The sequence below is a fragment of the Cryptomeria japonica genome, chromosome 9 (assembly GCF_030272615.1).
Source record: "Cryptomeria japonica chromosome 9, Sugi_1.0, whole genome shotgun sequence".
Taxonomy (NCBI): Eukaryota; Viridiplantae; Streptophyta; class Pinopsida; order Cupressales; family Cupressaceae; genus Cryptomeria; species Cryptomeria japonica.
This window is the reverse complement of record NC_081413.1, coordinates 676,616,848-676,644,532: the sequence shown is the minus strand read 5'-3', so window position 1 is coordinate 676,644,532 and position 27,685 is coordinate 676,616,848. Positions and strand designations below refer to the sequence as shown.

At 38.0% G+C, this 27,685-nt stretch overlaps 1 protein-coding gene across 2 annotated transcripts in view; it reads right to left on the bottom strand.

Annotated features, from left to right (window-relative positions):
• Positions 1-27,685, bottom strand: part of LOC131077226 (uncharacterized) — a 210,904-nt gene that overhangs the window by 88,627 nt on the left and 94,592 nt on the right. For both annotated transcript variants that reach the window (XM_058014672.2, XM_058014670.2), the window contains exon 6: positions 11,676-11,815. In XM_058014672.2, the coding sequence (XP_057870655.1) occupies positions 11,676-11,815 (140 nt within the window). The remainder of the gene's footprint in view (positions 1-11,675; positions 11,816-27,685) is intronic.

Sequence of the window (27,685 nt, the reverse complement as noted above, 5' to 3'; positions counted from 1 at the left end):
AACTATGACTGTTAGCCACAAGTTTCTATAGTTAATTGTTCCCTAACTAGCAATTGCACCTTGGTGTGCAATGGGTAGGCTGAAAAGGTGAGGAAGGTCTACTAGGGAAAATTTTGGTCTATTTTTTTGTATACATTTGTGTAGTACATGAGGTCAATTAATAGGCCATTTATAAAATGCTGTTAATGCAAAAAAAGGTCCCAATGGGGAATTGATAGCTTCAAATCAACTATGCATCCACTAATAGAGATCCAAACATGACTGAAATAAAGCCTCTAAATTAGGAAGATAATCAGACTGCATTACCAATAGGCTCATGCTATGTATGTGATAGGGAGAGAGGGAGAGAGAGGGATAGAAAGAGGGAGAGATTGAGAGCAAAAGGGCAAGAGAGAGTGGGCATGGAGAGGGCAGGGAGAGATCAAGAGAGGTATAGATAGAGATGGAATAAATAAATACATAAAGATGGAGAGAGAAGGAGAATGAGAGAGGTATAGGTAGAAAAAATAAAGATGGAGATATGAAGTGATATATAGAGAGAGGTAGAGAAAGGGAGAGATATAGAGGTAGAGAGAGATTGAGAGATAGTGAGATAGAGATAGAGGGAGATATGGAAGAAGAAATAGGTAGAGATAGAGATAGAAATAGAGAGGTAAATAGATATAGATATAGAGCTAGAGACGCGGATAAAGCAAGACATAAAGGAGACAAATACATAGAGAGATAGACAGAGGTAAAGGGAGAGATAAAGATAGAAAGAGATAAGGAAGGAAATAGAGAGGGAGAGGGAAAGATAAATAGGGGAAGATAGAGGGAGAGATAGAGATATATAGGAGAAGAAATAAAGAGATAGATAGGGATATATGGGAAGACAAAGAGACAGAGGTAGACATAGTGTAATGTCCCCACTTTGAAATAAAATTTAATAATAAATGATAATAATAAAATTAAAATATTTAAAATTAAATTAACAAGTGCTTGTCTATTTTCCTCATTAGCTGATTAATTTCATTATTCATAGTTCTTAATATAGCTATCAAACCCTGCTACTACTTCAGTTTTAAGGGAGAAGGGTTTACATATGTTACCAAAGCGCTTAGAGACCAACTACAATAGGTTCCCTCAATGTTTACAGATCCAAGCCCTTACCTATCTTGGGTCTATACCCTCAAGGCTTATTGGTTGCTGATCCCCACCCTATCTTGGGACTTAACCTATTGCTTGGATTTAGACTGCCCCTCTTTGGAACATCTCAATCCCATCTTCTTAAATACGGAAAGCAATAACATGATTTAGACTATAAGTATATATATTTCTTATGTATTATGAATACGTATATGAAATTAAGTATGACTATCATACATATTGCAGTCCATATTAGTATTACTATTAATTCTGAATAAGAACATTATTGGGCTTCATATATTTAATATTAAGGATACTTATTAAACACATCCACATGCATACCACCAAGAACAAGGATGTTACTGCCTGTAACTTAATAACAGTTCTGATCTGATCTGATCCATGGTGCTCTTACTAGATGCTTTTGATTCCTTTCCTTTATATCTCTCAATGTGAGGGAGAGGTCACACCTCTTCATCATGTATGCCCTTTGGCAAGAGACACACCCTTTCACCATTCCCTTTGATAGAGTGCAACTCTTCATTATTTCTGCCCTTTGAAAGGGACACAACCTCTCATAATCATATCTGCACTTATTATTTAAATTAGATCTGCACTTCGCATTTCCAAATTATCCCCCCTCTCATGTGAGGTTCTCTTCTCCCTTTTATATCTCATTGTTGAGGGAGTCACAACTTTTCCTTTCATGTCTTTTGACTTTTCATTAACTTAATTAATTTTTAATTAATCATATTTAATTATATTATTTTATATTTTAATTTAATTTTAAATATTTTAATTTTATTATTAAATTTTATTTCAAAGTGGGGACATTACACATAGAGAGATAAATGGGGGGATATGGAGGAAGTGAGGGAGAGAGAGAGATGAGGAGAGATATAGAGGGGTAAGATAGAGGGAGAGAGATAAATGGATAGAGATAATTAGATAAGGGAGAGATATAGGTAGCGTAGGGGGAGATAGAGGAGAGGGGGAGAGAGATAGGTAGAGGACGGAAGGGGAGAGAGAGAGAGGGAGGGATGGTAAGAGGGAGGGATAGGGATAGAAAGGAGAGATGGAGAGTGATGTAACTTTGGAAAGATAGAGGAGATGAGAGATAAATATATAGAGGGAGAGAGGGAGAGGGAGAGGGAGATATAGAGATAGAAAGATGGAGACAATGAGAGGAGTAGATGAGATGAAAAAAATAGAGATATAGAAAGTGATAGAGAGAGAGAGAGTAGGAGAGATAGAGTCAATGAGAGAAGGATATAAATAAAGGAGAGGGAGAGATGGGAAAATAGATATGGAGGGGGTAAGAGTGAGAGATAAAGGAGGTGATAGAGACAAGGAATAGAGAGAGGAGAAAGAGAGGGGAGGAGAGAGAGAGACAGAGATAGGGAGGGAGAAATAGGGAGTATGTGAGTGAGTGAGAGAGATATAGAGATAGAGAAAACGAGGCAGAAACACAGAGTGTGTGTGTGTGTGTGTGTGTGAGAGAGAGAGAGAGATGGAGATGGAGACGGAGAGAGATATATAAATAAATAGAAAGGGAGGAGAGAAATAGAGAAAGAAAATTGTAGCAGTAGAGAGACATAGAAAGAAAGAACGATAGGGAGGAAAAGAGACAGGGATAAACAGAGGTTGAGATAGAGATAGAGATATAGATATAGTGTGGAAGATAGAGGGAGAAGAAAGATGCAAGGAGAGGTAAGGAGATAAAGATAGGGAAGAGAGATAGAGAGGAAGATGGAGATATAATATAATATTAATTGAAGAGAATGAATATCCATCTGTCCCAGGGATCTGTTGTAATTATTAATGTAACATTATAATTATTACTAATATATTATATATAATATTTTAATAATTATATAATGTATTATATTAATGTTATAATAACTTATTATATTACATTATAAATAATTAATATTCATATATTACATTATAATTTAATGTATTATATTAGTGTTATAATAATTAATGAAATATTATAGTTATTAGTACTATTTTATTCATATATAATATTGTAATAATTATATATTTTATTAACAAGTCAATGACTACACTTTTATTTTTATTAAATAAATTAAATCCAAAAATATAATAAAAAATATAAAAAATCTTATATAACCTGTTTTTAATTTCAATTTATCTAAGATGGATAAAAGAAATATGAAACAATCTTCGAACGTGTAGTGTCGTGGTTAAAATACTTTGTTGGTAAAGTGGCCACCAAGGTTCAAATCCATGTTGAGCCACTATGCTCGCATGCCTTATGCTTTTGTTGGGTCGTTGTGCTCGTGGGTTTGATCAAGTGAAGTGTGGGGATGAGGTCCCCCGTTTGTGGCCTCACCGGTTTATAGCTCCGGGTCAAAAGCGTTCACGTGGAGCCGAAGGGCGTGTCCTACCAGCATCACCAGTCACGTTAAAAAGTTTACCAGGCATAGTTTTAAAAAAAAAAAATGAAACAAATTATGATCGCTTGGTCAAATTGTCATTTTTATTATTATTTGGTTTTTGGGGTTTTGTGCATGTTTCCACTTGTTCTTACAACGTGGGTGTATATCAGGTTGAGCATGTAAACATTAAGTGCATATACTTTGGAAATAAAAGACAGTGCAAAAAACATTGTGTTGCACTCTCGGGAAAAACACGAGCAAAAGCAGCTACCAAAAAATCTGCAAAAAATTCAACAGCCAGCCAGAAAGTGATGAACAAACGAGATCACTTGAATCGTCTTGCACCACTTCTGTAATATCCCCTATCCTAATGAAGATTGAAAACAAGGAATATTTGCCGTCCAAGTTGCGTGTTATGCAGTTCAAAGGTGTATGTGTTATGCTGATAATGTTTTCAGATTGTTATGTTTGACCAACACACTATAATATCTCAAGAATAAACAGCTCCTAATTGATTCTTTTGACTGAAAAATAACAAGAGATTCATATACCACTATCTCATGTGGGAATAAGACAAACTAGACTCAAGATCAAAAGCTGACAGCAAACTGAAATATTGTCAAACACTTGTCACACGACCTCAGATAATCATGAATGATAGAATAATTAAGATGCAACTCCAAACTCTTCCTCCTTTATTTTATTTGGCCATCTAATCATTACATAGGCATCTAAAGGGCAAATACATGGACTGTCATAATCATCAATTTTTCAGACATTCTGAGGACACTTGGACTGCAACCAAACTCATGCATTCATACTGAAAATTACAATGAAGACTATTTGTAAATGAACCTGGCAAAAACGCCTTGAAGAAGTAAGCTATATCCAGTGGTAAGGAGTCTCCAAACAATAATTTCGACCTCCTTAGGAAATCACCCCTGCTGCTGCAAATCAGATTCTGAGATATCAATGTGGACTGCAGAAAATACTCCAAAACCTCCTCAAAACCTTCTCAAATTGACACAAGAGAGATCGCCTTTGTCCTCTAATAATATCCTTGTCCTTCAACTACGTATGTGATGCTTCAACGATGAAGGATGAGCAAGTTGATCACACAACCTGCCTGTCTCGATTTTGTTTCAGACTGAGATATATCACTGTTTGGTCCGCTAATCACCCTCTAGTATGCTCTAGAAGAATCGCCCTCCACTACCGAGATTATTGCTGGCCTCAAAGGTGAAGTTCGATGCTTCAATGTGGATAGATGAAGGAAATCGTGGTATGAGGGTTGGCAGCTCAATTTTCCTTCAGACCTGTTAAATGACCAGCAAGCACACCTTTCACCCTCAAATGTACTACCAGTGGAATCGGCTATCCTTCCTAGCCAAGATTGATAAGCAAAGACACCTAAGCTACCAATCTGAAGATTCAACAATACATCCACCATGACAAATAAAATAACTCAATTTAGCTCAGGTGAAAGGACTGATTTGTCCTTCCCAACCACCATAAACTCGTTATGCACAATGTGGAAAACTAAGTATCTCCCACTCCCAAGAAGAAGAAACTAGGGTTTCGTCCAGCCCTTCTATCAATCTGCTAAAGGTTTGCATCCTCAGAGATTCAGTTAATGCAACGCATTAGAGAGTTTATCGAATCCAAATCCATTCTCCAATGATCATACAATGAGACTCATCATCTATTTATCCTTTTTCCTCCACATGTCTCATAAACTTCTAGAGGATTCTAGAAATAATATTATTTTATTTTAGTGACTTTATAATTAATTATTTTATTTTAAGTCACTTATTAATTAATTAATTAAATATAAAGTCGCCCCTTTTAATTTTTAATTTATTTCATGACTTTATAAGAAATTAATTAATTAATTTCTCCTTATTTCTCCACTTAGCCAAAAGGCTAAAACTTCATAAGAGGCTAGAAAAATGGGGAAATTACAACTTCTCATCAACTTTCAACCGTCGATTCTCAAAAGCAAGTGATCTCTTTCAAATAAGGAATGCCTTCGGCCTAATTATTGCCCATCTCAAACAGTAAATATGTATCCACATAATTAAATATTCCTTTATCAAAACATGTGTAAGTAATAGTAGAAAGCAGAACACGACCAAATAACCAAAACTCTTACCCATAATAACCAGATTTTAAGCTCACTCTCCAAAGAACTTTTTCTTGGTCTCTTTTTTCTGCATATGTGAGATCACTGATTATATATCCCTGACAAAAGTCGGTGCTGCGTATATCTCAAATTATTGTTTCTTCAATAATATTTATGGGTGTTTTCATGGCTTATGATTGTTGGAACAGGATGCAGTAGCTTTTTAGATCATGGTGACGTAATTCGTGTTAGGTTGATTTATCATGGAAGTATCAAAAACCTTAGTGTTTCTATTGCCTTCTCTAATCCATATTATTCATGAGTTTGCCTCTTGTACTGCTCCTCCTTGTAAGAGTAGCATTCTATTGTGTTAACATCTTTCTCTCCTTGCTTCATACCAATTAGTTGATAGAATTAACTGTCTTCATCAATTTTTACTTGGGTATTAGTAATATTTCCTATTCAAAGATATTACAAAATTGTTTTATTCAAAGAAACAAAAAATTTCACTTGAGTACTAGTAAGATCTTTAGTATAAATTTATTCTGTTCAAAGATACTACCAAATTGATTTAATCAAAGGAAACAATTATAAAATGGGTACTGTTGTGACGTTTTCACACATCGCCCCATTGCAAATGGAGACCCCCTTCTTTTTAGGCCCTTCCGGTGTTTTGGCTTTGTTTTTTGGGTCTTTTCACAACAGTCTTGTCAGTCTCTCTGCTTTGCAAGTGTTTGGGGGTCATATTGATTAAATCTGTTGTTTGTTTGAGCGAATTTGGTGAATTCTAGGGCCTGTTTCATCAATTCTTGGGTTTCTGCCTTCAGTCCTAGATTTTAGGGGGTTTCTTTTAGGGTTTTGGAAAAACTGAATTTAGAACTGGAATTGGGACCCTTCAAGGAACCTCCCAGTAAAATTTGAGCAATTTCTGAACACTTACTATTTTTAGTAAGTCTATTTTTAGTAAGTTTCACTGCCACCCGGATTGGTCTAATTTTGTCAAAAAAAAATCAAACTTACTATTTTTAGTAGGTTCTATTTTTAGTAAGTTTCTAGTTTTAGTAAGTGCTTTTCTGACCTATTTTGCCCAAACCTTGACATTTTGAAAGACTTACTATTTGGGAAAATCTATTTTTGGCAGGATCTTCACAAGAAAACACTGAAAGTTGAATATCGCTGAAGACGCTGAAGACTGAATGTTCCTGAAGACCATTTCTAAATCCAGAACAGTCAAAAGGCAGACAAGTTGGATCAAGAAAATGGTTAAGTTTGGAAATCCTATTCCAGAAGAGGAAAGCATGCAAAATCATCCAAGTCTGGAAACTCACATCAATCCACCAATGTCATCCTGATCCGCTAATGGCCTGAAATTTGACTAAGTCTGAAAACTTGAAAGATCTTCCAAAATCCAGAATTTGCATTATGATTCCTAGGGATCTAAAACCACTCTCAAACATCTTGACAATATATATGAAATATAACTTAAAGTATAAGTGGACTTAAATGTTATATTTCATATATATACATGTCCTGAATTGGTAGAAAACATCAAATTCCTCCTTCATGACCAAAATCCGCCCAAGCACTCGGCAGGGCGCCAAAACAAAGGTCTCATGGAGGATTCACAAATTGATGAATTCCTCCTCCACAACAAAATTCCACCCCAGGCCAAGGACAGGCGCCAAAATGGATGTCTCATGGAGGATTCACAAATTGACAAAATTCCTCCTCCAGTGCAAAATTTCGCCCAACACTTAGGTAGAGCGTTGAAGTAAAGAGGTCAAGGAGAGAAGGAAAAGTTGTGAATTCCTTCTTTAGGTGAAATAGCGCCCAAGCCATGATCAAGGCGCCAAACAAGAGAGATGAAGAAAAATGAAAGAACAACGAAAATCCATGACCCAAGCAAATTAGCGCCCAAGCACAAGATGGGGCACCAAATCCATGAAGGCATGGAAGAATGCTCAAGCTCATGAATTCCTCCTCCATGGAGAATTTGTGCCCAAGAGTTCATTAAGGCGCCAAAACACACGGCGTGGAAGATGGAGAAAATTCAAGATTCCAGGGAATGGAGGGATCAATGCCTTGGCCAAGGAAAGGATGTTGAAATGACTAAGTCAGAAAAAAAAAATCAAGGATGAAATGATGAATTCCACCATGAAGAGTGAATTCCACGCCTATGTTGGAAAACTGAAGAGAAATTGTCTAAGGCATGAAAATCCAAGGGTCAAGGAAGAATGAAAAGCAGAAATCCCCTTGAGAAATTTTTTGAAATTTCCATTTTTAGACACCAAATCTTATCAAAATCCGAAAATTTTTGCAGATTTGGACTCGTGGGAGAACTCTCTCTCTCCTGGACCCGGGTCCTAAATTTTAGGAAATTTCCTAAAAAATAGGAGATGTGAAAATTGGTCGAAAATCTCCCTGCAAACATGATGAATTCAAAGAGCACAAAAATTCCTTCCTCAGGGAAGAATTGCGCCCAAGAAGAAGATATTCTAGGAAAGGTGAAAATGTGGCTAACTGTCGGAAATTCCTTCCTTTAGGACAGAATTCCAGGAAAGGTGAAAAATTTACTGTTTGAAATTTCTTCCTTCAGGACATAGTTCTTGGAAATCATGAAAATTGGCTAAGGCATGAAGAATTTCCTTCCTCAGAGGTAAGGAACAAATTTCTTTCCAAAGGAGAATTCCTTCACAACATGAATTCCACGCCGGGATGAATTGAAGGTGGAAAAGACAATTTCCAAGGCAAGGAAGAAATCAAGGATGAATTGAACATGAAATTTCCCCCCCAGGGAAAAATTTGAAAAATCCATTCTTGGGCATCAAGAATCATCCGAATTTGAAAATGATGGTAGATTTGGATTCGTAGGAGAATTCTCTCTCTCCTGGACTTGGGACCCTAATTTGTGGAAAATTCCTAAAAAATAGGAGATGGTGGAAAATCATTAGAAATCTCCTCCAAAGCAAGGAAAGTTCGAGAAACTTCAAGAAAATTCTTCATGGAACAAATTCTTCTCTCCTGAAGTTTTCTCTCTCCAAGGTTTTCTCGCCAAGTGGCAGCTGAGTCAACGCACGCTAAATTAATGAAGCATCTCTTTGCATGCAGACATCACATTTATGGCATTATGGCAGATTCCTTTTGCATGCAACCGTCATGTTCAGGAGATGATGGTGCATTTACGGCATCATGGGCAATTTTTGCATGAGGGTACATTCATTGCATAGTGGGCACCTTTTGAATGTAATGGTTAATTAATGCTTCATGGGTGCCATTTTTGGAAGGATTGTAATTAATTGTATATGGGCTTTACGGGGTATTTATTGTTGATTCCCACCTTGTTGCATCTTGAGTGGGGAATCTTCTAGGGTGAAACCCTAATTAGGGTTTTGCATGTAATCATGGCTTGAGGCCTATATAAAGGGGTGACCCCTCATTTGTAAAAGGAGGGAGTCTTGTATGAAATTGTTGCAATAAGTTTTGAGATAATAACAATGAAATATTGTTTTCTGATGGTGTCCACTTAAGTTATTTTTTCAAAGCTTGCATGGTTTCACCTTCCTCACTTAGAGTAGAAGTAGTATAGTGCTTTGATTCCAATGGAGAATGTAATGGTGTTTGATGAATTTCCGTGGTTCATACTTTTTGCATCTTGTTGATTGTAAGTTGCAGTGTAAAGTTAGCCTGAACCCCCTAAATTTGTGCTAAGTTCTATTGTGGATGGTCGTTTGGATTGCGCCGTTTTTGGGTACTCAAATGTACTTTCTCAATATGAAAATTCTTCAACATCCTCAAAAGATTGCATCAGTTTTTGCGGAGTTGTAGTTTACCTTGGCAAAGCAAAGCTTGGTTTGTTTGGAATTTGTCCACCAAAGCAATAACTATTGATATCATGGCCCTTAGGAATAGATTTAGATCCTTTTGAACCCTTTCCCCTTTATTTTTAGTTCATTTTAGTCCGTTCGAAGCAGCAGCATCGCAGAATTGCCATATCCGATGATGGAGTTCCAGCCACAACAAAGAAGTGAAAGAATGATGCAAACGTAAGGCCCCTTGGATTACCAGCAATCACATCAACCAACTGAGTCACATCCGTAGCATAAAGGAACCTTGGAGTCGATTGTTTGAACTTCTTGCAATCTTAGCATGCAATTGCACTTTGATCAAGAGAGAGTGAAGTGACAGTTAGGCAACTTTATTTTGTGTTCGACGTAGTCATAAAAAACACGTCAACAGGTACCATAGGTTATAGTTATTTTGTTCACTGTTGGTACCTATACAAAACTTTGCATGTGGTCAGTTCTTTCTATCATGTTGTTAATGTTAATTGAGTTTCCCTATTGTCAAGTTGCAAAATGTTTTTATCTTGGTCTAGTTTTTCGACAATAGCTGAATGTTCGAGGTTACATTGTGCCAAGCGGAAGATGAAGAAACTCCTGAATGTTGGAGACTCGAGTATAAAAAGGGAGGGGAAGAAGTTCTTTGGGTGATGATATTCTCCAGCATTGAGAAAATAAGAAAGAGGAATAATCAAAGACTTGGAATTTGAGGACAATTGGATCAAGTTCCCTGTTGTTTGTGATTCAAAGCACATTGTAATCATTTGCTATTATGCTGCAGCATAGCAGCTTTAACATATTGATTTAACATTCTCTGTTGGTTTGCCTGGGTTGTCTACTACTCAAAGTGAATATCTTATGGTTCCCCTCCAGCAAGGTCATCATGTTCCTGTTTTTCTGTGATGTTCACAGTAAGCAAGTAAGCTGGTTGCCTAATGCATCTTCTATAGATGCTGAAAGGAAGTTATCTATTTGCTAAGCTGACTTGGTATATCTTCCAGGATGCTCAGTTTCTCTGTTGACCATCTTGTACTTGCACAACTGTTAGGTTAAAGAGATTGTTCCTGCTGTATATAGTTTCTTCTTACCATATCATGGTTGGGGTAGGATGAAATGTTTATGCTTTGAATGGGTAGGTTTATAATCTTGTAAATGCCAAAGTCTCGGACTCTGATTTCTTTTCTATACAGCACTGAGGATGATATAATACCACTACCAAGGTCCAGAACAATATTGTTAACTTTTACAAAAGAATGGATGATTTCTTAATCCCATGATGATTCCAAAAATGACCCATTAATCAGCTTGACCCTTTCCAGCAATGGCTTCTTGTGGTCTATGTTAATACAAGTACAACCATATGTGGTAGTCTTCCTGACTATTACCCATTCTCAGTCATAGACAGATTCTCCTAGATGGTCTCCAATTGGTCTACCAGCTGTATGGTTCCACAATTCTTCACTACACACACATACAGGTGCAATAGTTGAGGAATATTGTATGTGGATCCTGTTGTCCGGTGCTTAATGACAAGGCCTTGACTACTCATAAACCAGAAATCTCCTTCATGAGTTCTCATTCTACCTGTTTAGAAAACAGAATGATGGGGTACCCTCAAGTTCAATCATGATCTCTATTTTCCTACAGAGGTCCCTCCACTTTCAACCATCAAATCAATATTGTATAGATGTATAAAGTCCCATGAATTTGCATGACTGCCTTTCTTACAACATTTATTTATGAAGTTTGATGTCATTTTCTTTGGGATCATCAATGACAGAAAAACCTCATCAAGCTTCTCATGGCATCAATTCTGCTCTCTACAGATCTGCTCCTCAATTATAGTGGCCTGCCTTGTGTTTCGCTAAAAATATGATTCAAGTTTCACTTGCAAAGGTGGGCAACAATCACCCATTAATACTTTTCTGTAAGATAAAGATTCTGGGAGGATATACATCCTAAAATTCAGCCATTGAAGACTACACGGTATGGTGAATCAAACTTGATGAGAAACATCATATAAACATGATATTTCCTGTTTGGTATGAGGCATATTTTTGTGTAAAAAAATTTCTCCTACGAAAAATACTAACAAATTCAAACTCACTTTAATAGATTCATAATGCTGCCTATAAACATATCAAAACATTTAAAGGAAATTACAAACCTAAAGAAGAAACAACATACCCAAGGGACCAAAAGTCTGCTGCTTGCATTAACCCTTTTCGTGGAGACTCACACTTATTCACTGCAAGAATTATTCTTTTATCTGAATGTTCCTTCCGCAGCCACTCTGCAATTTCAATATCAGCTGCTGTGACTCCTGTCTGTCAAATTATTTGAAAAAATTGATTATGATAAGCACCCTTAATAATGAAATAAAAGCAAAATAGCATACAAAAAATAGAAGAATAGCCTAGATAAACATCTGTGGTCAAGACTTACTCTGATGAATGAATTACGCGAATGTCTTGTTTCACAACATTATTAATATGGAGTTCTGTATTAAAGAAATATGAAGCACCCTTAAAAAGTGGGCTAGGGGGACAATTTAATAGTTCCAGTTTTCCTTACGATTATCATGCTGTTGATTGCCAAGAACCCATGGTACCAGTATGATTGATAGACTATAGTGCCTCCCTAACAAGGTAGGGTGTTTGTATTTTGGTTCTAAGATGCTTCAGTAATAGAATAAACCCTAGATAAACTTTAGGAAAAAGGCCAATCAAAACCCTTGAAAATTAACTCCTAGTCAAGGGATCTTGGGGGCTAAAGTCTTAACATATATTTCAAGCATGAGTTGGAGAATTTTGGAGGAAAAAGGTAAGTAATACCATTCCAACTATCAACAAACATCAAATATTGTGAACCTTTTAGGGACATAATGAGTTGGCACAGATCTCCCTAGAACCCACATAATGTTTGGAACTTTGGTCATGTTTCTTCTCACCATCCCTTGGTGGGACTTGGATAGACAAAGTCTCCATCAAACATAGCTATTGCATTCTCCACGGTCATTAGTAGTGTAACATTCACTATTGTACCACATTGAATTGTAGTATTCAAAAGAACTATTTTTTAATATTTTCTCCTTGTGAAAAACACTTTTCAAGAACAAAGGAAGTGATCATAACAATTTATCATTTTTCTTCGAACCAACATTAATTTCTTGACCTTAGATGGTGGATGTTGCAGTTGATGTGATTAGCCTACTATATTTGAACTTGGTTTTAATCACTGGGCAGTTAAACGCTTTGTTGATGTTCATATACAAAGAAAATCAAAGCAGATACTTTAGCAGTAGCGTGCTACTGCAGAACTCTTGCGGTATTTCATAACCTTGGACATAACCAAAATTACTTGGAAATCAACTCAAATTCTACTAGAATGCAACAAATTCATCATTCACATGACCAAGTTCAGCTTTGGTGGACTTTGAATGCACAGCTACATCCACACAGCTTGTCCAAGTTTGCAGTACCAGAGTAGTGTAGAATCTGTGAGATAGCTGAGCGTGATGAGTTGCATTGTCTAACTTTCTTGTCAAGAGTTGAGCTAGCATTATAAGGAAATATTTTATTTTCTGATATAGCTAAGTCAGAGGTGTTTGAAGAGCCTGACAGTTTCAATACGCCACAATGTAATGATGAATTCACAAGGTTCAAAGGGTTGATTGAAAATCAGTTAAGTCTTGATGAGGAATTGTACTTAGAAAGTATGTTGCTACCTTGGTGGTGTAGGATTCACAATGAACCTCATTCAGAGTTTACTTGCACGTAATGTCAAGAGGCTATCAATCAAGTTAGATGTCAGTATGGAATACCTGAGTCATCGGATGAGTGCATGTGATGAACCCTTGCTTGTTCAATTCTTCAACTTGCTGTAATTTATTATTTTATTTTTTGTGTTATGATTATTAGAGATGGTCTTTCAGAAATAGACAGAAGTTGCAGAAGGGTTTCTTTAATTCTCAACACATATTGAAAGAATACATAAAATTAATCAGCTGAAACAATAAACTGGAGAATTTAGAAGCATACCCGTAGGTCCTTAGCCAATTTATTGAATTAAAAGGATTCAATCAGCAACTTACAAAGTTCTGATTTTTTATTCTGAAAACAATTCAGATCTGCTCTTATTTAATACTAAGAGGCCCAAACAGTGGGAAGATGGCGCCAATAAATGAGCAAGCTGTGTGTTTGGGAAAAGAAGCCTCCAAACCATAGAAAAATTAACAGCAAAACAGCAGATAGGAAACCTACAACAAATATGCCCTATAAGAAGCCAAATCTGCCCCAATTTGAATCAATTTGACTTCTGAATGAAGCCAACCACAGCTACAACAATTCAACTGATCTTTCACAGTCTCACCATTTCCATGCACTGAAGAATAAACGTTCTCCAATGAAGAATCCAGTCTGAAACCCTCAAGCTCCAAAACCCAGAGAGGAATGAGATATCAAGTAATCAACAAATAATGAATTTGATTTCTTAAGGGGGCGGCTTTATGCAAAAACCCACAATTTTTATTTAAGGTTGCTTTTAGGGTTATAGAAAATCTCATAGTGTTAAAACACTTTTAATTTGGGCACCCAACTATAGAGAAAAATAAAAAGTCACTTAAATAAATTTAAGTGAAATATTTTATTAAAAAGTCAATGTGACTTTATGATAAACATCATTAATTAAATATAGCTTGTAATTCATAGAAAAAATAATATCTCTCTCAATATGATTCCAAAAGATGAATCGTCAGAAGCTGGAGATAAAGCTCCCAAAACCCATGTGACCCGGGGCATGTCTAAAAATAGACAACTTCCCATCTATAAATAGCAAATCCCTCAAATGGAGTCAGAAACTGCTCAAACGAAGCCTGAACTGAACCCAACACTGAACTAAAGAACACCATCCTCCATCCACTATCTCCATGACCCTTTGTCCATACCCTATTAGCCTACAAGGGTCCAAGAAATAAGCTAACTCATCAACTCTCAAGCCCTGAATAGGATGGGGACATCACAGTGCATCACTAACAAACTTTGGAGTGCATATCTTGCAGCTGACGAGTATAGGAGAGCAAAAGATGAGCATCATACAACATCATCCAAAGGTGAAGGAGATGGGTTGCAAGTAGGTAGCACACGTGTGCTTGATGATCAATGTGTTGTAGTGAGTGATAACTTTGCATACCTTGCACTCAAGGAAGATGAGGAAACAAGGGAAAATGTTCAAGTTAGCAAAATGATGATAGGTGAAGATCAATGTATGGAACAATCAAGGCAGGAAGTACTACAATCCATGGACACTTGTGAGCATCATCAAGGAATTGAGAAGGAAAACTTAGGCATAAAGGATTGTCATGATTCATTATCAATCAAGGAACAAGGAAGTGAGTTCTATACACTCCAAAAGGAAGCAACCCTTGATGAAAATTGCAAAAGTTAACTCCAACTCCGCCATTCACCTTTGTCCAATGCAAGAGTTTGCCTAAAGTCTGCCATTCAGGATTGGAAAATTGCAAACGTAATAATAAAGTCCACCACTCAAGTGTAAGAAATTGCAAGACTCTACACCAAGTCCACCAATGAATGCAACCACAAATTGGAGGACTACATATTAATTCCACCATTGTGAGAAACTCGGACCTAAAGCGAGTCAAGATCAGACCTAAGCAATAAAAGTTAGACCTGAAAACAATGAAAACTCTAATCCTAATTCGCAGGCAGACCTAAGGTGCAGAGCAGAACAAGAGGATAAGTTGATTTGAATTGTGTTTTTGGAGAAGGCTTGGCTTGTATTTATATGTGATCAATCAATAATTTTCTTTGCACAGCCAACTCAGCTTATATTTTGTCCTTCTAACCCTCCAAATCCCGCCTGGAAATGGAATAACCCTAGGTCGGCCTGAATTCAAGGGTGAATTCAAGTTTTAAAAGGTAAAATATATTTTTTACGATGTTAGGTCCGCCAAATGAAGGGTATGATCTTAAGTGCTAGGAGACATATTTAAGCATGGATGAATTTATTCATTTAGCATCAACTCAATTCAATTCCAAAACAAATTGACATAAGCAGATCTGAGCGACTTTTTGTTTTGCTCATCAAAATCTTGCATTTGGAAGAGAATTTCATCATTTTTTAAGGCGAATCTGCAGTCAGATCTAGTGCGAATCTGATTGAAGGCTGATTTGTAGTGAATTTCAGAATTCTTTCCATCTTTTTTTGCCTTAATTTGGTGCGAATCAATTAGGGCCTGATTGGAGGCGAAATTCAGACTTGTTTTATTTATTTTTAGGCCTGAATACTTGCAGATTTGTCCCAGACTTGGAGTGAACTTATGCAAAACTGAGTCAAACCATCAAGAGAAAACTTAGGCAAATTGTAACAGGCATAGATGTGAATTTAGGGCAAGAACTGATCAAAATCAGAGACAACTTAAGGGGTACCAGACTTGAAGCCTTGTATTTGCAGATCAAAATCATCATTTCCTGGGTCAAATATTCAAATTCAGATCTGAAAAGGAGGGTTTCATACTGAATTGATGAGATGTTTATGTTATTTTCATTCTATTATTATTGCATTCTTTTTTATCCCAAAGTATTTTCCTTTCAGGTTTTTATGAGAAGGTGGAGGGCAAGAAGGACGAACATTCAAAGATACATCAGCACATTCATGGAGAAAGCATGATGAAGAACATTTCAACATCAAATTTGCTAGGCATGGAGGAGATCAACATATACATTTCATAATTTCAACATTGCAAGTGCAAGTAACAATGTTAATATCCTCAAGCCATCACAACATCTTGAATTTCCTTCGAAAATCCAAGATCCTAAGTCAGAGTCAGAGACATCCAAGGATGTCATTGAGATAATACTATGTCAAGGAAATCAAGGATTTTTTCATCATCAAGGTGAGGATGAGGATATCAAAGACACAATCCACAATTTAAGAACCACACCAAGAAGAGAGCTAGTTCAAGATTCCCAAACATGAGAGTGAAATACAAAGCATCACAAAGAATTCCGAACATCATCAAGAATGTCCAAGGCAAAGAAATGTTTCAAGATTCCAGATTTGAAAGTAGAAATACATTACAAGAAGAAAGATTCCCGAACAAGATGGAAAAAGTAAATGCTTGATCATTTAAGATGACGCAATTTGGGAATATGTCCCATCATCATCCCATCAAGCAATTATACAATGTTGACTATCAGAGGTATTGCTCAAGATAGACGACTTCTTCATGATGATCTACAAGACGCGTGATAAGGTGTCGTCTAATCATCATCAACCAATCAGGGGACTCCAAGTCAACTTGTCCAAGAAAGTTGAGCTTAATTCATATCATCAAAGAGCAAGTGACACATGGCGATTCATCAAAAATTATTTTTTGTACCTAACCTCACCTTTCATTGGTTAGATTATTTTTTGTACCTAACCTCACCTTTCATTGGTTAGAATTCAAGATGGACATATGTCCAATTTAATGTAATTTTCTTATTGGCCAAGAGGGAGTTAGTTGTAACAAACCCTAATTAGGGTTTTATTGTTAAATCTTGGCCAATCATTCATGAAGTTATGGAAATTGAAAATTTGGCTAAGTGTTTGAAAATTCCTCCTCCGGGCCTATTATGTGCTCAAGCATCCTCAAGGCATGCAAACTCAAAAATTTGACTAAGTATGGAGAAATTCCTTCTCCGAGCTCCAAATGCGCCCATCTCCAAAATCTCAGAAAATGATAAAACATCAAGGATTCATCTATCCGATCCAAAGGCAACATCTGGACATCATGAGGCATGGAGGTCCAAGATGAGCAGATCCAATTTATGACATACAAGTTCAAGAAGAAATTCAGTTTCAGGAAGTTCATGGAGGAGGAATTCTAGTTCCAAACGTCGAGGATGACATTCAAACTCCAAACATCTAGGCTACAAGGCAATCTAGTTCTAGACCCCAAGGAACCAAAGTTCAATTGCAAGTGAGAAGAAGAATTTACAACATCTTGAATTTCCTCTTGAAATCCAAGATCAAAAGTCATAAGGAAAAGACTCAAGAAATGAAAGTCATCAACAAGAAAAATGACAGCCAAGAAGCTCTCCCAAATGATAAGAGGCGGATTAGGATCAAGAATTCTACATGTTGCAGTTCCCATAGTAGACAAGACAAGGGATGAAATCACTCCAGAGGAGTATGATGTAACAAAGATTGATTTAGGACCTACTTCAATGATGAAAATATTGTCATTGATGTCAAATGGATTTGCTGATTCATGGAGATTGATGAACATATTATGCTATGGACATTGATGAACATATTGGATTACTATGCTTTACATTTACTATGCTTACATTATGCCTCAATACAGTGATGATGCAGTGATTATGAAATATGAATACATATACTACAGCTTAATGTATAATGTACATCTACCGAAGATGGTAACACAGATGCTGATATATACATCTACAGTATATATATATACAGAGCCCGTATGACAGAGTATTAATCTGTATACATAAAGTCAGCATATATAGGTTACATTAATGATCCAGACTGCAGTATATATATACAGGTGTGTCATAGTAAAGACAGACTCAGATATACATACTCTTAAGGCAGCAGCATATATATAGAGACAGCAAATATATGTATATATACAGACATTGGAATTGTTTATATTATATAAACAATAAACCTTAAACAGCAGTTACAGACAAAAAAGAAATATTATAAATAGAAAACGTGGTCTATTAGGTGCAGCAATTAATGTTAAGAAGAGTAGCAAATTACAATAAATTGTTTTCGGGCCCAGCTCCTTATGCCAAAATTCCCCACTACAAGACAAGATTTATGGGGCCCACCTCCTTATAATACAGCCCCACTAAAAGACAAAATAATCCCACGGATAAGAGTTATAAGGCAGTGGTAATTCATTCAGTCTGAAATAAAGATGAATACATGGCAATCAAAAATATAAAATAAACATTATAAATTATGGAAAGGTGCAAGGTAAGATATCCATTAATTGATGAGTCATTATTGACATTGGTCAACACTCCTTGCCACCCGTAGGATGATATGGTATGTGGCTAAAGAATCAAAAGAAACTGAATAATATTTGTCATACAAACATAGTAAACAGACGATACAGCAAGAACAAAACATTTCCAGAATCCATTCTAACAATGTCAGCAGCGAATACACAGTATATAGAGTTAGATTATTCTCAATCTTTAAGGAGAATGTGGAAATAAAGATGGAACGTATTTTATGAAGATGAAACAATGGTAATCAGAAAATACGTAGTCATTCTACGTCTTACAGAATGTTAAAATATGACGGGACAATGGAATGCGGTGTCAGGTAGAAGATTCACGAGAGACAACACCAAACATTGACTACTGTCAACGCAAGTGAGGAGGCGGCTACTATGAAGCCCGACTACATTAATAATAATAATATCGAAGGATATTTTGAATAAAATCATATACTTAAAAGAATTAATTTATAAAGACATAAGTTCGAATAAAGATATAACTAATGAATCGATTCATTATAGTTGTAACAAATATTTGTTAATTGGTTTGTGAAAGGATATGTGACCTTTCACATAAGGAGACAAATGAATAGTCATGTCTTTTGAAAATAAGACAGACTATATAATTCAGTCTTGTGTAAATAAAATGTAATGTCCCCACACTAGCAGATTGACCAAGTATATGTGCGTTAGCCTAGCTCTTCATGGTCCCAAGGGCTAACGAAGGGTTTAAAGGGATCCTGGAGTGTTTTGGCCTAGTCATTTCCAGTTTGGGCCAAAACGAAGTTGATTTACTTAGTTTCAGGCATACTTACTATTTTTAGTAAGTCAGCAGGACACAACGGGGGCTAGTTTTGGTGATTGGATTTGATACTCCTTGGCGAGAGCTTTCCGACGAGCTATCACTCACGCTATTCGGAGTTCGATTGCTAATATATTTTAATGCCTAAAGTTTTATTAAAGTAACATTTAATTTAATTGTAAAATATTGAAGTGTTACTTTAATATTTATTTTATGGAGATATGTGTAAATCAAAGGGGCAACCAAGGGAGACATAAGTGAATATTTTAATATGTTTTATATTGAACATGTTTTATCCCACATTGCTTGGGTGAGTTGGGTCGCCCCTTGGAGAAAGAATAAAAGGGAGCTTTTGTGGCTTCATTGGGTATGTGGAATATGAGAAGAATTTGGTGTGTGAGTTGCAGATCCGTTCTTGGCATTAGAGGACGTCTATCCTCTCTTGTGACATTCTAGACGTCATTCCCTTGCGGTTTGGCCTTTGGAATCCTTTGCTATCAGCTTCATTTACAGGCAGATTGGGTGCTTTTTCCAGCTACAAGCAGCAGCATTATTTGGTTGCATTTCCAGCTACAGGCCGCAACACTATTCACGCGGGTACTATTCACCTGGCACTATTCACGTGGCACTATTCACCTGGCACTATTCATGCAACACTATTCATGTTACTGTAGCAGCAGAATTAGAAACTTGGGTTGGAACATTATGTCAAAATGCTGGAGTATTTAGTGAGTTGAAAATAACCTGCTATGTATTTGATTTTGTTAATTCTGGAAATAATATTATAACAGCAGTAGTTCAATTTCCAGCTTGCCTATTATTGTAAATTCTTTTTAGTTCATGTTATGTGGTTTCATACCTGTGCAAAGACTTAAAAATAAAAAAAACATTGAAACATTAAACGGAGGAATAAGGAGTTGGCTGCAAACTGTTTGACTAAATTCTTATCAGCAATGGGGTTAGTTTTGGGGCATTCTAGGGTGCCCATTACAGTGGTATCAGAGCAGAAGATTCTGCCATCTTGTGGGAAACTTTCACCAAAACATATTGCAGAAATAAAACAGGTCCAGAATGTATGATTGAGCATGCGACAGGGGCATTATAATTTTCGCAATACCAGGGCCAAACAAAATAGAAATCCGGATAGTCAGAGTGAGCAGTCTAGTTCATCCGTGCAGGTGGACATAGAATCCAGTCATACAGACATAGAGGAAATATTCTTCGATCAGGACAGCAATATGGGTGACCGAGATGAGAGGAATATCGTTCCAGATCAGGGGGAGGTAATGTTCAGACAATTGCTGGGTACGTTAGAGCAAGGGCAGCGTATGCAGCAGGAGTAGAATAGGTGAATGGACATGATGTTGCAGCTTATGGCTAGACAAATGGGCATTAATATTAATCCAGGTGAGGCCAACAATGGAAACAATAACAATGGGGGAAACGATAACAATAGGGGCAATGATAATAATGGAGGTCGAGGCAACAACAATGGCCCTGAGAATAACATTAATGGTAATAATGGACATGGCAACAATGGAATTGAGGCGGATAACTTTAGACACATTGCACACCCAGCTCGAACAGCGAGCTCGAGACCTCTTCTACCCACCTTTTCACCTAGGGATCCGGTTCAACCAGTGAACGAACCGCAGATTACTGAATTACAGGGTCAGTTCAGGAGGGACTGGGAGGCCAGTGGACCCGAGTTTCAGGCAGATATTTCCCTCAGAGATTATATGGACTTGAGGATGAGACATATGCCTAGAGCAGGAGGGAGGAATCAGAATTTTGAGCTGAGGAAGAAAGTTGGAAAACTTTCCTTGCCTTATTATGATGCTTCAGGGAAGATGACTGCACGAGCTTGGGTGCAGAAGGTAGATACATACTTGCAGCTAAATCCTCTGCCTGAGGATGAGGCTATCAAGTATGCGGCTATGCATTTGGACGGCGTTGCGCATGAATGGTGGCATCATGGCATGGTGACTCTGGGGCATAATCAGATTACATCCTATGAGGAATTCACAGAAAGATTGATTGAGAGATTTGACACTAGGGATCCCGAGTTACATTTCAAGGAGCTAGCACAGTTAAACCAGTCAGGTTCAGTGGATGCTTACATCGCCGAGTTTCAGCGTTTGTCTGTACTTGTTACTGATATCTCTCCTAGGAGATTGGTGGTGTTATTTTGTGATGGGCTTGCTGATCCATTACGTGGTTGGGTGAAGGGACATGATCCACTCACCTTAGCAGAAGCAACTAAAAAGGCACGAGATTTAGCCCCTTCGGTATACAAAGGAAAATACCATTCAACAGATTCTTCCTACCGCAAGGACAAAGACAAAAAACCATTTCAGAAAGAGTATAACAAACCCAAAGAAGGATCAAAAGGACTAGACAGTGAAACCTTGAATGAACTTCGAAAGAAGAAACTGTGCTTCCAGTGTAGAGAGCCTTGGGACTTATCTCATAAATGCCCTCTCAAGGCTAAGGCAAATCAAATGGAGTATTTTTCAGCAGAGGAGTCAGAGTCAGAGGGGGAGGATCAGCACTCCGATTTAGATGAGGGTAACATGATAGAGGAGAGCAGCATTCCTAAGGATGATAGATCGTTGGCACGCTTGACAGGGGCCCAAAAGGCAATCACATTTAAGGTCAGGGGTACTATCCAGGGGCAGAAAGTGATATCTCTCATTGACACTGGGGCTACACATAACTTTATAGATACACAGTTGGTAGCTAGGAGAGGTTTACAGACAGAGGAGCATGATGGTTTTAGGGTCATGGTGGCTAATGGCCAAAAGCTATTATGTACTCAGAAGGTTTCAAATCTTCACATTAGATTTGGAGATGGCTATGAGTTGGAGGATGATTTCTACGTTGCGGACATGGGAGATTACGACGTCATCCTCAGTATGACATGGATGGCATCGCTGGTTGAGTTCACTTTCAACCTAGCGAAGTTGGAAATGAGGTTTCAGCATGAGGGTAGGACTGTTGTTCTCAGGGGACTTTCAAATGGGAGTTGCAGGGTAGTCTCTTTGAAGAGAATGGAGAGACTTTTTCGACATAATGACATAGAGTGGGCAACAGAGTGCTTAGTTATGCCAACTTCACCGGAGCCTCGGGTGAAGAGTCATCCACCAGATATACAGGAGATTCTTGACAGGCATGCCAAGGTATTCAGTGATATTCCTCACGGGGTTCCTCCTGACAGGGGTGCAGAGCATGTTATTGAGCTCGAGGAGGGAGCCAAACCAGTGATGATCACTCCCTATCGTCATCCTAAGAAACATAAAGATGAGATAGAGAAGGCAATTAAGGAGTTGTTGGAAATGGGGCACATCAGGCCTAGCAAAAGCCCCTTTGCTTCAGCTGTAGTTTTGGTAAAGAAGAAGGATGGGACAATGCGCATGTGCATCGATTACAGGGCACTGAATAAAAAAACAATTAAAAACAGGTATCCCATTCCTAGGATTGATGAATTGATTGATGAGTTGCATGGGGCATGCTTCTTCACCAAAATTGATTTGCGATCCAGATACCATCAGATCAGGATGAGAGCAGAGGACATTGAGAAAACAGCCTTCCAATGTCACTATGGCCACTTTGAGTTTATGGTTATGCCATTTGGACTAACCAATGCACCCGCTACATTTCAGAGTTGTATGAACCAGGTATTCAGGGAGCAGTTGAGGAGATTTGTCTTGATCTTCTTTGATGACATCTTGGTCTTCAGTAAGACCTGGGAGGAACATTCACAGCATTTGGAGGAGGTATTATCTATCCTAGAGAGAGAGTCTTTATATGCCAAGGAGTCTAAGTGTGAGTTTGGTATGACAGAATTACTATACCTTGGGCATATTATTAGTGCAGATGGAGTTCGAGTAGACCCTGAAAAGATTAAAGCTATAGTAAATTGGCCTACTCCCACGAACCTCACACAACTTAAGGGGTTCTTTGGTTTATGCGGGTTTTACAGGAGGTTTGTTAAGGGGTTTTCACAGACTGCAGCACCTTTGACAGACCTCACTAAAAAGGGAGCCTTCGTATGGACAGAAGCAGCGCAGCGATGTTTTGACCACTTCAAACAAGTGATGTCATCTTGTCCGGTTTTAGCTCTACCAGATTTCACGAAGCCATTTGAACTTCAGTGTGATGCTTCAGGTGATGGGATAGGGGCAGTATTGATGCAGGAGAAACATCCCATTGCATTCGAGAGTAGGAAGCTCCGAGGTGTTGAGAGGAGCTATTCTATCTATGACAGGGAGATGTCGGCCATAATGCATACATTGGCCAAATTCCGATCATACTTAGTAGGTGGACGGTTTGTGATCAAAACTGATCACAATAGCATAAAATATTTCATGAGCCAGCGTGATCTTAATGACCGGCAACAGAAATGGGTTACTAAATTGCAGGCTTATGACTTTGACATAGAGTTTGTCAAAGGTAAGAAAAACGTGGTGGCTGATGCCTTATCTCGGAGACCTCACTTATGTGCTCTGGCAGAGATTTCAGGAGATTGGAGAGATCAGATTATAGCAGAGTATGTCGGAGATGCTTGGGCTTCTGGATTGATTTCAGGTACTATACAGGATGATCGCTATGAGGTGATAGATGGATTGATCAGAGTTCGGGACAGGGTTTATTTGATTCCGTCATCACATTTGAGAGAGGTGATACTAAAGGCATTTCATGATGCACCCACAGCTGGGCATCCGGGGATCTTCAAGACCTACAGGCAGATCCGAGAGCGGTTCTCATGGAGAGGGCTCAAGGATGATGTTCAGAGGTATGTCAGGAAGTGTGCGGTTTGTCAACAGAATAAGGGAGAGCACACATTCCCTGCAGGTTTATTACAGCCCTTGCCCATTCCTGATAGGAAATGGGAAAGTATTTCGATGGACTTCATCACTGGGTTACCACGAGTGCAGGGAAGGGATTCCATCTATGTGGTGGTGGACCGCTTGACGAAGTTCGCTCACTTCTTTGCTATTCCGTCCATTTACACAACAGCACAGGTGGCAGATCTTTTCTTTAGAGAGATATTCAGGTTACATGGGTTGCCCAGATTCATTGTCAGTGATCGGGATAGTAAGTTTATGAGTGTTTTTTGGCAGGAGTTGTTTAGGTTGTGTGGTACAGATCTTACACCTAGCACTAGTTATCATCCGCAGACAGATGGGCAAACAGAGATTGTGAATAAATGGGTGGAGGGATATTTGAGGAACTATGTAACTGCACAACAAAAAGCTTGGGTCAGATGGTTGCATATGGGAGAGTATTGTTATAACACCACTTATCATATGTCCATCAGGATGACTCCTTTCATGGCACTCTATGGTTATGATGCACCTAGCTTCATGGATTTAGTTTTGGGGGACAGCAGAGTGCCCAAAGCCAAAAACTTATTGCAGGATAGTCAGGACATCCTGAAAGTGCTCAAGGAGAATATACAGCAGGCCCAGAATCAACAGAAATTGTACGCTGATCAGCACCGAATAGAGCGCAGTTTTGAGGTAGGGGATATGGTTTACTTGAGGCTACAACCATATAGACATTCATCACTCAAGAAGAGCGGAGCTGAAAAGTTGAAGCCTAGAATTTATGGTCCCTACAGGGTGATTCGCAGAGTGGGCGAAGTCGCCTATGAGCTTGAGCTTCCAGAGAGCAGTCGGGTGCACAATGTATTTCATGTGTCTAGGCTTAAGAAAGCTATTGGTCAGAGTGTAGTACCTTCTGCAGATTTACCTCCTTTGGATGAGGAGGGGAAGCTCGTGTTAGTACCTGAGGCTATTCTGGACACCAGAGAGAGGAAACTCAGAAACAGGATAGTGAAGGAGTATTTGGTCAGATGGAGAGACCTGCCGGAGGAAGATGCTACATGGGAGAATGAGCAGGTGATACAGCAGGCTGGACTGAGATTGCTTGAGGACAAGCAATTTCAAGGGGGGCGGACTGTGATGTCCCCACTCTAGCAGATTGACCAAGTATATGTGCGTTAGCCTAGCTCTTCATGGTCCCAAGGGCTAACGAAGGGTTTAAAGGGATCCTGGAGTGTTTTGGCCTAGTCATTTCCAGTTTGGGCCAAAACGAAGTTGATTTACTTAGTTTCAGGCATACTTACTATTTTTAGTAAGTCAGCAGGACACAACGGGGGCTAGTTTTGGTGATTGGATTTGATACTCCTTGGCGAGAGATTTCCGATGAGCTATCACTCACGCTATTCGAAGTCCGATTGCTAATATATTTTAATGCCTGAAGTTTTATTAAAGTAACATTTAATTTAATTGTAAAATATTAAAGTGTTACTTTAATATTTATTTTATGGAGATATGTGTAAATCAAAGGGGCAACCAAGGGAGACATAAGTGAATATTTTAATATGTTTTATATTGAACATGTTTTATCCCACATTGCTTGGGTGAGTTGGGTCGCCCCTTGGAGAAAGAATAAAAGGGAGCTTTTGTGGCTTCATTGGGTATGTGGAATATGAGAAGAATTTGGTGTGTGAGTTGCAGATCCGTTCTTGGCATTAGAGGACGTCTATCCTCTCTTGTGACATTCTAGACGTCATTCCTTTGGGGTTTGGCCTTTGGAATCCTTTGCTATCAGCTTCATTTACAGGCAGATTGGGTGCTTTTTCCAGCTACAAGCAGCAGCATTATTTGGTTGCATTTCCAGCTACAGGCCGCGACACTATTCACGCGGCACCATTCACGCGGGTACTATTCACGCAGCACCATTCACCTGGCACTATTCACTTGGCACTATTCATGCAGCACTATTCATGTTACTGTAGCAGCAGAATTAGAAACTTGGGTTGGAACATTATGTCAAAATGCTGGAGTATTTAGTGAGTTGAAAATAACCTGCTATGTATTTGATTTTGTTAATTCTGGAAATAATATTATAACAGCAGTAGTTCAATTTCCAGCTTGCCTATTATTGTAAATTCTTTTTAGTTCATGTTATGTGGTTTCATACCTATGCAAAGACTTAAAAACAAAAAAAACATTGAAACATTAAACGGAAGAATAAGGAGTTGGTTGCAAACTGTTTGACTAAATTCCTATCAGCAGTGGGGTTAGTTTTTGGGCATTCTAGGGTGCCCATTACATAAAATAGGGTAATGGTATCGATGCTGGTAGAATAATCATAAGGAATATATGGAGTGTATAATTCTGAAATAATTTTCAGACTGTAAAGAGTGGGTGATGTGTGAAATAAAATACAAATAAAATAATCTGAAAGAGAGTAAGGAGTAGAGTGATATATATATGTTGAATAAAATTCAGGACTGTGAGATAATAATGTACGTATGAAGTGTGTGAGAGAATATATGCTGATAAAATCATAGTTTTAAAACTCGTGGACTCGCCATGGACTCGCGAGGCGAGTCCTGGCGAGTCCATTTGAAAGACTCGCAAATCTTTTGCAAGGACTCACGCGAGTCTTTTGCATGGACTCGCGAGTCTTTCAGATGGACTCGCGCGACCCAGAAAAAAAGTCATGCAAGCTTTAAAATTGAGTTTAACATGTGAAAAAGTTTGGTCTCTCCGTCAGGATTCATATATGGAATATAACATTTAAGTATAAGAAAGAAGAATGATACTTTAAGTTATATTCCATATATACTGTCAGGATGTTTGAGAGTGGTTTCGGACCTCCAGGAGTTATAATGCAAAATCTAGTTTTTGGAGGATTCTTCAATTTTCCAGACTTAGTCAAATTTCAGGATCCTTCGGCGATGCCCCTTGACCCCAACTTGGGGGCGCTGCCCCAAACCCCTGTCAAAAAATATAGGGGGAAATTGAGCCGATGGAAGTAGGGAAAATTTAACCTCTGAGTCTGATTAGGTTCCATATAAAAGCATAATTAGCATTGAAGAAATCTTGGTATTATACATTTTAGAGTTGAAAGTTTGAAAGTTTGAAACTATGAGTATGTGACGTGTAATGTTTCAATTATGGCTCTTATGTTCTCTAAATGCATTAATTTCTTTATGTTTTTTGGTAAAACTACGGTTTTTTTTTTTTGCCGAGTCTTTCACGAGTCTTTCACGAGTCCGAGTCCGAGTCCAAATTTTTGGTTTGCCGAGTCCGTGGCGAGTCCGAGTTTTTCAACTATGGATAAAATGGTAATTAGCAACTGTGTATATGTTCCATAGAGATAATCATTCACTATATCAGAATAAAAGAAGATCTTATATATGAGAAATCTATTAAAAAGAAAAGTATGAAGAATTGGTGCAGATTTTAGAAGACACGGAAATCAGCTTTGACAAATTTCTGAGTGTATGGCAGCAGATATATAAATTTCTATATATACAGATTTGAAGATAGTTATAGC